Below are 13,063 nucleotides of genomic sequence, written 5' to 3' on the forward strand. Positions count from 1 at the left end.
AAAATCAAAACATCCAGCTGTGTGCCAGCTGTTTATGTGTCAGATTTTCTTTTTATTTAAATGAACTAAAAGTTTGGGGGTTTTAACTGTGTGTTGTGACAGATTTTGCAGATGACAGAAGAAAAGATTGTAAATAATTATTTTTGTTTTTTGAGGATGGTTTCATGAATCTCTGTTGCAGCTTTTTGGGTGTGCCTCATAATGTGCTGCTTGTTCTGGCACCGGTTTTTGCAACATAAGGAAATATTAGCCTGGGGCCCACCCCCAGTGATGCTTTACAGTTGTGTTTTTAGCAGTACAGCAGTAAAAAAAATGTAAGGACTGGTTGTGTGGCTGGCAGAGTTGCACTCAGAATACAGCACATGGAAACAAGAGGATTAAACTAAGCTAAAAATGCCTTTATTAAACTAAAACGAAGTATAAAATAACACAAGCTAAGGAAGGTATAAAAAAAAACTTTAATAAAGATAATGCGAGGGAGAATACAACCATGAGAGAAGATGTGACAAAAACAAGGGAAGACTGAGGCAATAGATACAAACAAAGGATAACGAGAGAATGGGAAACAGATGAGAACACAGCTGGAGATAACTAGCATAATGCCTAAGGAGGAAGTAAAACTAGACACAAGATACAGGGAGGAACAGACAACCAGGCTTAACACAGACAAAAGACAAAACATGGAGACCAAAGACAAGGAACAGAGTGGGAATACACAAAGGGGATACACAACCTTCAATTAACTAAATGCACAGATAATTGGACAGTAACCATAAGATCATAAGAGAAAGCCCGAATGTCAACAAACATAATACAGAACCATGACACCAAGAGTAATCAAAAATACGAAATCAGAGGAACACAAAGTTTCTCAAAACAAACAATTCTGATTGTCGAGCAAAACAGCAATAGCTGCTGCCTGTCTCAGGTTTTCAAGCTTTTTCTTTTTTTAAAAAAATCATTAGACTACATCTGTTCTGTTTTGTTTTCTGTATGAATCCATGTTAGTGCATGCACTCACATTTCTTGGATGGATGAGCAGTAACTTTAGTTTGTTTCCCAAATCAGCTGAGCCAAAATAAACCTCAAACCCTGTGTGTGTGTGTGTGTGTGTGTGTGTGTGTGTGTGTGTGTGTGTGTGTGTGTGTGTGTGTGTGTGTGTGTGTGACTGGTCTTTCCCACATTACTTTCTCTTTTCTCTTTCAACTGTTATCATGTTGGTGGACGATACTACATTAGGTGTTAGGTGTGTCCTGGCATGACCCTTGTTATTATTCTTCTTCTTCAGGGAAATATGTTACAGAAAGAAATTCCTTACAGATGTAAAATCAATGGTAGGAAACAATAAAATATTTTTTTATAATTAAGTTAGAGAAATAAGGTTGGACTTATTAAATAGGGGGGGAAACTCTGGGTACCCTAAAGAGGAGCCGTCTAGAGGACTACTCATACATTAATAGCAGTTGTTTTGTAAGCCATAGGAGTTGATGCAGATAAGAAAGTAGTTTACTCAGTATGGCAAAAACAATTTGCAGGGAAGTGGCAACCAGAGACCATGGGAATGAATATTTGGTAACCATAGGTAGGTAGGAGCTGAGATAGACTTTGCGACTGACTGAAGCAACCATGAATGAGAGTAAAGAATACTGTTGACTGAGATATGAATGCCTAAGATATGCCTAAGAACAGGGTTTGCTCAAGAGAATCAGATGCCTTGGATAGATCAACAAACATGGTAGCACAATGTGTCTTTCTGTCCAAGGGAATGATAATGTCATTTGTTACTAGCGACCTGTTGCTATGGCACTATTTCTTTATTTGAAGCCAATAATATCTTGAGCGAAGCGAGTTTTGCTTCAGTTGCAAAAGCTTTTTGTAATGATTATATTGTATTTAAGGTTTATATCAACTAATCTTTTGAGTACAGAAATATACATTGTCCTTGATTTTAAGTTTGTTTTTCTTCTCCTCAGCAACATGGCCAATGCACTGGCCAATGCCATGTGTGAGCGCTGCAAGAGTGGCTTTGACCCAGTAGAGAAGATAGTGAACAGCAACGGGGAACTTTACCATGAACAGTGCTTCGTGTGTGCCCAGTGTTTCCAGCAGTTCCCAGAGGGGCTCTTCTATGAGGTAACATCTTTTTCTTTACTAATCCCATAAAATATGCACGATGGTACCTGACAGGTTTGTGCATTATAATAAACACCTGCTAATTGTGTCAACGTTTTATAGCAGATATGCTTCATTGCCTAACAAAGCTTACAATGCAGCTTAACAATAAATTGGCCTTCTTTATATAGTTAGATCAATGTTTAGTGTGAGGGAACTGTCCAGTTAAAGTAAATAAAGAAGGGCGAGCACAACCTTAAAGGATTATTGGACTATTAGAAGCTCTCTTCCAGTAAACCGTTTGCATACTTGACACAGGGCCAGATGTTAGCTCTGATCAGTAAATAAACATCAAAGCCAAGGATGTTAGATGTCATTCCTCATGCTACATGCTCCTATAAATACTCAGATAAAGATTAGCCACCCCATTGTGTGACAGTAAATACTGGGATGACTGGTAATGAGTTTTTTGTTTTGCTTTTGAAGTATCAGCATCAGTATCAGCCTCACAACTTGTGCATCCTTGATGATTGTGCTATACTTCTTGTCATTTTGTCAGCTTTTGCTCATCACTGCTTTGTCAGTTGATACTAACTGTAAAATGTAGATTTAAAAAAAAACCCTCTTGATAAGAATGATAATAAAACTCTTGTTTTAAAGGGAAGTCTTAATAAATAAAGTTTAAATACAGTTAAATGTATACAAAGAAATATGTACAAAAGCCTGTTTATTCTTTTTATATTCTAAAACTGGGTTACAACAGTGTGGGTTTAATTCCACCTGCCGAACTGGCCCCACCCCCAAACCCACTTTCTTTTCCTGCATATCCTTTAATCGTTCAAAGGAATTATAATTTTTCGTCATTAGATGGTCCATTTTTCTGACACGCCTGTTACTGGATTGTAGCCTGTAAGTGTTTCCAGTCACATTCATGATATAATAAAATATAAACTGTGGCAGTCACTCATCCAGATTAACCTTTAGAAAGCTCGGTCATGACACTGCTGTTACACCCAGACAGTGGGACGAGAGATTACCCGGTGGTGCGTGAAGTCAATTTATGCATTTCAGTTGACTCCAACTGAGAAACAATGACACTGTGCACTCATAAGGTAGCAACTTGTCAATCAAAATATGTACTTTTTCATTAAATGTCACTCTAACTGGCACCTTAAATAACCAAATAAACATCATGCTGTGCTGAACACTTGAAACTAGTGATGCATGTGGTTGCAAGTGGTTGCTTGAGGTTTATGGCAGTTGCTGGGTAAATAATGTCTAAAACTTACAGACCGGTTAGTGAACCCCTGGAAGCCACATGGAAGTCACTAAGGCAAAATGGCAAAAACCTCCAAACTGATTTTTTGAGGTATAGCATATTGCTCCAGTTGTATTTTGAATAGAAGTGATGGACTTGTCTACAAACATTTAACAGCTACTCTCCAGTAGTAAAACTGCGGAAAGGGCAACACAAACCAGAAATGCAAACAGTTTGCCCTCAAAATCACCGATTCGTTGTACTGCTGCTTGGCTAGTAGTTAGCAGGTATAGTTTGTCCAGATAACAATAAAGTACTAACAGTGGCCGTGGCAATCACTAGGAGGTTTTTAGTGCAACATTTTAGTTGAATCCAATTTCACCCAGTAAGACCCAGCAACCAGCAACGGCAGACATCTCTCAAGCAATCTGCAGATGATGTCATGTAAGAAACCCCAATACAGTCCAATCTCTTTTTTTAAACCAGAATCGCCCCCTGCTGGCCACTACAAAGAACTTCAAGGCTATATCCACCTTTTATTTACAGTCAGTGGTTCACACAGTATAATAATTAGAAGTTTGTGCATATTTTAGCTATTTGAGCTTTTTTTTAATGATATTGTTTATCAGTGTTATGACTGTTCTAATCTATTTATGTGATCTGTTGACAGTTTGAAGGCAGGAAGTACTGTGAGCATGACTTCCAGATGCTGTTTGCACCTTGCTGCCACCAGTGTGGTGAGTACAGGGAATTAATTAAATCCATCCATATTTTTTACCTGCTACATCTGTTTCAAAGGGAGGATGTAGACTGTGTTTCACTTGACATAATTAATGTCTGCGTAACGTTTGCTCATGAACACACCTATTTAAATGTATTTTTTTCTCCCAGGTGAGTTCATTATTGGGCGTGTGATCAAGGCAATGAACAACAGTTGGCATCCAGACTGTTTCTGCTGTGATATCTGCCAGGCTGTGCTCGCAGATGTTGGATTTGTTAAGAATGCTGGAAGGTCAGTCATCTACATCAAGTCACCACAGTTTCGGTTGCAATTCTTTGTAAATTATGTCTTTTAACAGATATAGAAAGCTACATTTTTTTTCTGTAATGCTTTTTATCAGGTACTTTATATAGAGCCTGTCTTACTCTCCCCTGACTTTTATATTGTCTTGGCTCAGCTCTGAAATCTTACACCAAAGCTCATAGATGTAAAACAGCCTTGAATTTTTTCCAACACCTTCCGACAGCGCTGAATGTGAAAACCAAAATATCTGGCACAGCTGGAACATATTAAACTGGTTTAACTTTGCTAGCCTCGTAATAAATAGTCGATCTATTGCCCAACCGAAATAAATGTGTGGTGGTTTTCACACCAATGAGCAAGCATCATTTGTCCTACCTAATTTTCACTGTTAGCCTCAGTTAATGTATAAAAACATGTCATGGACACATCTAACTCCTGTGAGAAGGATTTATGGAGGATACTTGTATCTGTTTGATTCACTTGAATCACAGAAGACAAAACCAGATGTAGAAAGATCTACAATACTCATAATTAGGTGATAAAGCATCTAAACAAGTATTCATCCTTCTTTCTATATTTCTCTCCCCCTTGCTGTCCCACCAGGCATCTGTGCCGCCCATGTCACAACAGAGAGAAAGCTCGGGGCCTCGGCAAGTACATCTGTCAGAAGTGCCACGCCATTATTGAGGAGCAGCCTCTGCTTTTCAAGAACGACCCCTACCACCCTGATCACTTCAACTGCAACAACTGCGGGTAAACAGAGACTTTCTATTAAAAAGAAAATCACCGTCAAACATGTTTGAAACAATTGTTAAACAAGGAGCATTTTCAGAAAGGCGTGTTATTGCTCTCTGCTGGACAGGTTGTGTTATTGCAGCTATCCAATCATATTCACATATGCTCTATTGTGTTGTGTACGTAAATGACAGCTAAATACATCTCTTCAATTACAGTAAATTGTACTGGGATTATTTATTGTGGGGTTTTTTTACCTTTTCAGTAAGGAGCTGACAGCTGATGCAAGGGAGCTGAAGGGGGAGCTCTACTGTCTACCCTGCCACGACAAGATGGGCGTCCCGATCTGTGGAGCCTGTAGGAGACCCATTGAAGGCCGTGTGGTTAATGCAATGGGCAAGCAGTGGCATGTGGAGGTGTGATAATAAAACAACCAAAAAGCATATGAAAACAGCTTTAGTTACATTAACTTGACTCAATTTATTCACTGAAAATAGAGTCACCTTGAAGGAGATAATATTTCAGTGTGTTCATTTATTTAGTATGATTCGTCAGATTGTATGTGGATCTATTTTAAATCTAAATTATGTATTCTTTGGTTATTTTCCTTTTCTGTATTTAGAACAAACACAGTAATTCTCAGCTGGATTTCATAGAGAAAAGAAAATGATTGCTTTCTATTATCTATATTTTATCCTAGTGAAAAATGTGCCATACTTTTTATCCATATTTTTTACCTCCACAGTTACGTTTATTGGCTTTATTTTTCCTATTTTCATCTCTATTCTTACATATTCCCTTGCATATTTTCTGTCTTCCCTCCTCCACGTGTAGCATCATGTGTGCACTGTGTGCGAGCGCCCGTTTCAGGGTCACCCGTTTTATGAGCGAGGCGGTCGTGCCTATTGTGAGAGACACTTTGATATGGTGAGGGGATTAAGCACCGGCCTTACGTTGGTTACCGCCCCACCTCCCTGCCTGGCTACAGTCACCCGGCCTCCATACAAGGGGTTACACAAGTATAAAAGTTTTCTAATCAGTCTTTCAACTAAAAAGTGGATATCTTGGCAAACTTTTTTCTTGGGGCCTAATCATACTTCCACCTTAATTTCAAACGAGGTGCTTTTCCTGACTTAACATTTAAGGGTATCTAGAGAGCTTTATTGTCCTGTGACATCTAGAGCTCTGTCTGAGAGTTTATATGTGCTACCAGAAAACGATACTGGCTGTATATATATAATATTTATTTTGTAAATGAATGTTAGCATTTAAAAAGTGGATCATAAAACTATCCACCAAAATCCGCTATTTAAAAAATCCATGCCCTCACATTAATTAATCAAAAATATGTTATATCTCATAGCTGAGATATGATTTTTATTCATTACCATCATAAAAATGTTATATTTTCCCAATATCCTCTAGAGGTCACTATTCTGACTTCTCAACTCTCTGTATGGATGCAGTAACAAAACATTTGAAACAACTGATCTATTTATGTTCTGATAATATTTAAGACGGACTGTGCTGCTACCTTTAACACAGTCTGAGTGTGGTACTGTACTGACTGATGGCTGTGCTAACCATGTGTGCCTGGCTTGGGTTTGCTTGCAGCATTTTGTGTGTGCTAAGTGTGAGAAACCTTTCCTGGGACACCGTCACTACGAACGCAAGGGCCTGGCCTACTGCGAAACGCACTACAACCAGGTAACACACACTGGTATTTGAAATATTAATGTGGAACACCAAAATAGAAATTGAAACATGCTATTATGTTTAGCCTGTTGTTAAACTCACATATATCTGTCTTAGTTTATGGTATGCATGACTCCATCAGTATCAGTAACAGAGTTTACATTAGCAGTGAACTGGAACTGTGTGTTCGTCCACAGCCGCTGAAGTATAAATTAAAGATGAAAACGTGAAAATTTGCAGTCGAACATCGAAATGGACAATTTTTTTTTTCCATATGCTTACTGGACACTTTATTGGGTACACCTGATCAACAAATTGGTGTAGCTGACATGAAAGCATCGCCCCATCTTGCCCTGTACCAACAGCTCAGGCTCCTGGTGTCATTTGAGAATCATTAAAACACCTACTTCAGTATTGTTCCTGACCATGGTAAATGGCCTGTATTTGTATAGCGCCATGCCCATCACTTTATGACCACAGTGTACCCATCTTCTGATGGCAGCTTCCAGTAGGATAACAGACCATGTCGCAAAGTTCAGATCATCTCAAACAGGTTTCTTCAACATGACGAGTTCACTGTGCTCAAATAGCCTTCAGTCACCAGATCTAAATCCAATAGAGCACCTTTGGGACATAATGGAAGATCATTTGTGTAATACTGTCATGTCGATATGCACCAAAATCTTTGAGGAATTATTACAGCACTTTGTTGAATTTTTGCCATGAAGAATTAAGGCAGTTAAGATTCCAAAAGGAGGTTCAACCAGGTACTAACAAAGGTGTACCTAATAAAGTGACCATAAGTGTATGTAAGCATTATGGATCTGTTCCAGATATATACGTATTAGTTTTTGTCCAGTGAGTCTAAACCACTTGCACAGGTAGATATGTGTAACATTGAAAGAGATATTTCTCTTGTCCCAATGCAATTAGCATGATCATGATCATAGATCTATAATATTATATCAAAATGCTTACATTTTTTGGTGGACTTTATCTCTTTATCATCTAAATCATTATTGACTAAAATCTCAATAATGAGATAAACGCACGTAGAAGCGAGCCGAGCAAAAAGCTCAGGTTTCTCAGTTTCTGGTGTTTTTTCTACTAATGAGCTCGGCACAGACTTCCGTGATCGTAAGGAGTTTGCTATTATAGGCACTGATTTGGTGGGGAGCAATCAGGAAAGCAGGCTTTCCAAAAATTAATCAGGAGATCATTTTTTTTCTTCGTAAAGGAGCCTTAAAGCTCGTCTTTCTGTATATGAGACACGTTACATTAGTGTTCACTTCAGTGGCTCTCAAAGATGATTGTCAATGTAACAACTCCACCTGGTGTTCGAAAGCTTTATTGGATCTTTTTTCTTTTTCACTCCAAATGCCTTGTAGCCTGTGCTTGTTTCTGTGCCTTCTGAGCACAGTACTGTGTGTCATGTGAGCCTCAATAAAAACTGATAAGATGTATCAGTGCATTGTTAATCTTTTGTTTCTCTCTCCTCATCACATGCAGCTGTTTGGAGATGTTTGCTACCACTGCAATCGTGTTATTGAAGGCGATGGTGAGGAAGTTAATTTTAATAAATAGAATGTATAATGGCTGTTTACATCAGCATTGGTTTTTTTTTTTACTTTTACTGCTTCTTTATTATATTGAGTTTAACTTGATTTCTTCTCATGTTTTGCCTTGAGAATTATTTGTAGCCTGAACTTCACACCAACATTAGTTTAATTTAAACTATAAGTCTACAATCTGCCTCATGTGGCTGCTCCTTCTGCTTTTTTTTCCAGTGGTGTCTGCTCTTAACAAGGCGTGGTGTGTCAACTGTTTTGCCTGCTCTACTTGCAACACCAAGCTCACCCTGAAGTAAGTTTTGCAGACAATTCAAACTGAATTATGAATCTCTGAAGGCTCTCTGTAGACTTTCACATGTGATATGTCTGAGAGTTTCTCTGTTTAGTCTGTCACGTTTCTTTTCACTATCCTCCATATGAGACTGTTTGCTGCTGCTACCAAACTGTTTTTTTCTTACCTTTCTCTTATGCTGTGTCTCTGATGGCTTATTTCTTCCCCTCACCTTCCTTTCATCGTCCTCCTGTCTTGTCCCACTTTTCCCCTTCCCTCTCCTTCATTCCTTTCCCTTCATCTTCTCTCTCTGCCCCTCCTCATGTCTTCCTCCTCTTTCACATTTCCATCTCTGCTTCCTCCCTGCTCTATCAGGGATAAGTTTGTGGAGGTGGATCTGAAGCCGGTGTGCAAACACTGCTATGAGCGCCTCCCTGATGACATGAAACGTCGGCTGGCCAAGCGAGAACGTGACTCAAAAGAGAAGAAGAAGAAATTGATACCCATGTGTCTGTGATCCCTCTCTTTCTGCTCTCTCCTTACTTCAGCTGATTTTTCCTTTGGTCAGTTTTTGTCTTCCTTGCTATCTGTTTCAGTTTTTTCCTACTTTCCATGCCACTTTTAACCCTTAGATCACTGATACACTGAGTTCAGTTGGCTTCCAAGGCATGAAACAAAAATACAAGCAGAGAATTGTAGATCACTGAGTATATCTGAGTGACGTAAGACCGGGAACATTTCAGCAAAATGTTCTTTTCCTAGTCGGAAATGCTAGTAAGGATTTAAGCCGGTACTCTTGTAACCTCTGCTGTGCAAACAGGAAAATCAGATCAATCACAGGTTGAAGGGAAAGCTTTGTTTCATGGGTCTCCCAGTCTGTCTGGTGTAAGGCGCAAAGCCGTAATCATTTCCGGCAGCTTTCTGGCATCAGCTGTTGAAATTCCGAGGTCCTAACAGTTATGACACGTGCGCCGCTCCATACAGCGATTATCTACTTTGGGAGGAAAGGCTGTTCAGGGGCAGCTGGAGGGAATTGGTTAGGGAGCTGGCCAAGTTAGTAGAAGTGAACACAATCAGAAGGCACCCAAAGACCTCCGACATCTCTGTAAATATTTTCTTGTAACTCTGTGTCAGCACACACAGTGATTTCTGTCAAGGAAAACACAGGCAAGATTCTGTTTATTCCGGGAATTGTTATTCGTCAAAAGGCATTGAGAATGCCCATGAATCCCAGCGCTAAAACAGACATAAATTGGGACTGCTTGAAAAACGATGATCAGAATGACTTCATTTAAAGTTGAGACTGCAATTATTAAAAGAGGGATGCATGTTTCTGTCATCTTGATCATGTCTCAGCCTTGTAGGGTGTCAGTTTTTGTTATGAAGGGTGGGAAAAGATGAGGTCAAGTTAAAAGAAAGGCAGATGCGAAATGTAAATATTAGGTCAGAAGTCAAATGTGACATGATACTTTGAATGCAGAGTATAATGTGATTTTTAGAATCCCCGTATACCAGTATCAATATCCAAATTTAAGTCTTAAGTTAAGACAGTTGTCTTCTTCTTGTGTATTGTCTTTAAAGATAAAAATATGATTAATTGCAGCACCCTACCAGAAACACACATGGGAAGGTGTGTATCTTTGTCCAGGATTTGGGGTTTTGAAATAAAGGTCTGAAAAATAACATTAAAAATTCAGACGTTGCTACGTCCAATTTTTGCAGGAATCAGAGTTTTAATGATGGAATTAAAATGTATTCAAAAAATTGGATTTTAAAAGTAATCTCAAGTCTCAGTAGGTCTGAGACTTGTCAGAAACGGGCTTCGGAAGGAATGAGATCAATACAGTGATGCTACACATATCATATGTTACAAAATAGCAAACAGGTCCTCTCACCTGGAGACAATATCCTCTACTAATCACTGACCAGTCTTCTGAAATACAGCTGTTTCTCTTTCTCCCACAGGAACAAGTTTGTGGAGTTTGACATGAAGCCGGTGTGTAAGAAGTGCTATGAGAAATTCCCCCTGGAGCTGAAGAAGAGACTGAAAAAGCTGTCTGAAACTGTTGCAAGGAAGTAAAAACACAGTGGAGCAGCTGGAGAGGGAAAGATAGACGAGACCGTGAGGTGGCCGTGTACAAGCCCAGAATTAAAATAAAGAATTTGTGTGTTTTGCAACTGCTATGTTGCATTTGGGTTGGTTATAGCTTGAAAGCATTGCGCTTTCAATTTCATGTGCCTGCAGCCGGCAGCTCCGCAGTCACATTGTCGGTCAGACAGCTTTAACATTGTGCCTTGTACCATTTTTGCAGAATTGCTCCACTGTGTGTTTTACACATGCCTGCTAATTTCCTGTATTTAAAAAAGTAACATATGAGTTTTAAGAGTACATAGAAAGCTGGAGGTAATATGATGACTTAAAAGCTTTGCCACCACCTTGTCTTGTGATGCCAAAAAACCTTTATTGAAAAATATTACTGCTTCATTATTATAACAATCAAGTAAGCCCAAAAAAAGAAAATGTCCTAAATGTGTAAATAACCTCAAATATTTCCAACTTGTATCATTTTATGTAATAGTAGTGTTTATTTCCATTAATAGTATGCATAATAAGTATTTTGTCTGCCTTTTTTTTGTTTTTTGGACCTACATTTTAATATTATACAACATGCTACAGAGGTGGACTCGACCATCGACTGCAGTATGTTAGATTGCCTTGTTACTGTATGTGCTATGCATCTTTGTGTGGCATGATCTCTGTGCAAATTGGTATTTATTCTGCATTTTTTAAGTTTGCGTTTACAATCTGAATTAATTCAATACAGCCAAAGTGCCGAGGGCGAAATTTTGATTTATTAAATACATGTGAGTGAATAACTGTTACCTGCCAGTGTTCTATAAAACCGATGTGCTGTCAACAAATATTGATCATAACAAGCGTCTGAGCCACAGGATTTATTGAATGGTTACTGCAAACTCACTGTGTGTTACAACATGACGGCTTGTAGCATGTACAGAGACCGGATGTGGGATTGATGTTGAACATTTGAACGTTTCCTCTGTTGTTTGTAATCCAGGGAAAGTGATCCTCTTAGGAAGGTGTACCGACTTCCTCGGGGCTCAGACCCACTTAGGAAAGAAAGCCAAACTGGTCTCATTCTTGCAGAATGCTTCACATGAGCTGCATTTTATCACAAAGCTTTGCTTAAAATACAAGCTCTATAGATAAACACATTCCACTATTTTATCATTATAAAGTGTATGTTACTGCTGTGCATTTCAGTGCAGATGGCACAACTTTCTCTATGTCATATAGAAGTGAAACTATCCTCTGGGCTGATTGTTGTGAGGCAGAATTTCGGCACCTCGAGCCACAAATAGTTCAGTGCATGGTTTTATTTGATACTTTACTACTCTGATGGACTGAGATGACTCTGTGCAAACAGATACTGCTCTGATACTGGATACCATCATTGCAATGTTTGCGAGCAGATTTATTCATGTTAACACACCGAAGTGCATGTTCTCAACTTGAAATTTGGAAAGTTGTTTCTTATTATATTTAATGTCGTTCTGACACTTCATCGGAATAAACACATATGCCAATGCTACCAGTGTGTGTGTAGTGATTTATTTGGTTTACAGCTTCTTACCATTCTCGAAGTGTAACGTGAAACCAGCAGCAGGCTCAGGATTCACAAGTGTTGCGTAATGTTTAATGACACCCCAATTTTCACATATGTTGCATTCGGGTCCACGTTAAATGGGAACACGCTTGATTTTTACGTTTATCAAGTATATTAGCAGCATCTCCACATTCTCATATACACACACATATGAAATTACTCAGAGGACTACTAATGGACATTATGCGCATGTGTGCAACACTAAACAGCCATTAGCATCTGCAGGATAGTCAACATGACAATCATAATCTGAAACAGCATCCATCTAACTTAAGAGTTATTAAGAGCACAAATCAATAGAGTTCAAGACAAAATTGTTGGCTATATCCAGATGTTAGCTAACTCTCAGTCACATTAAGCTAACAGAAAATAATTAGAAATACAACTGCAACATGTTTGACTATTAAAATACCAGTTCAAAACATAAACTGATAGAATAAATATTTATTACTAGAATTATGCTGTAAGTTTATACAATGACAATCATGCAGAGTATAAAACCTTTGGGAATAAAGCTAAAGATAAAAAAAAATACCGGAAGATTAATCAGTGCACAATATCAACTAAAGAAAGGCAACATCCAAGATGATACATACTTACAGGCAAAAGAACATCAGGTTTATTAATACATATCTTCAGAGTACACCAGCTGGAGTATTTTCATTTATATTCTACCTCCCTTTGCCTTCAGCAATGCCCTAATTCTCTGTG

At 38.6% G+C, this 13,063-nt stretch overlaps 1 protein-coding gene across 6 annotated transcripts in view; it reads left to right on the forward strand.

Moving 5' to 3' along the window:
- Positions 1-12,277, forward strand: part of LOC146500884 (LIM and senescent cell antigen-like-containing domain protein 1) — a 32,921-nt gene extending 20,644 nt beyond the window's left edge. For 4 of the 6 annotated variants that reach the window (XM_085134792.1, XM_085134793.1, XM_085134790.1 and 1 more), the window contains exons 2-11: positions 1,974-2,133; positions 4,041-4,107; positions 4,262-4,382; positions 4,998-5,147; positions 5,395-5,545; positions 6,744-6,836; positions 8,334-8,382; positions 8,612-8,687; positions 9,042-9,229; positions 10,632-10,751. In XM_085134792.1, coding sequence (XP_084990918.1) covers positions 1,974-2,133; positions 4,041-4,107; positions 4,262-4,382; positions 4,998-5,147; positions 5,395-5,545; positions 6,744-6,836; positions 8,334-8,382; positions 8,612-8,687; positions 9,042-9,183 — 1,009 coding nt within the window. In that variant the 3' untranslated portion in view covers positions 9,184-9,229; positions 10,632-10,751. Of the gene's footprint in view, positions 1-1,973; positions 2,134-4,040; positions 4,108-4,261; positions 4,383-4,997; positions 5,148-5,394; positions 5,546-5,963; positions 6,057-6,743; positions 6,837-8,333; positions 8,383-8,611; positions 8,688-9,041; positions 9,230-10,631 lie in introns of all 6 variants that reach the window. The other 2 variants (XM_085134788.1, XM_085134789.1) reach the window with 2 other exon arrangements.
- The last annotated feature ends 786 nt before the right edge of the window (positions 12,278-13,063 follow it).

Source organism: Neolamprologus multifasciatus, chromosome 16 (genome assembly GCF_963576455.1).
Source record: "Neolamprologus multifasciatus chromosome 16, fNeoMul1.2, whole genome shotgun sequence".
NCBI lineage: Eukaryota > Metazoa > Chordata > Actinopteri > Cichliformes > Cichlidae > Neolamprologus > Neolamprologus multifasciatus.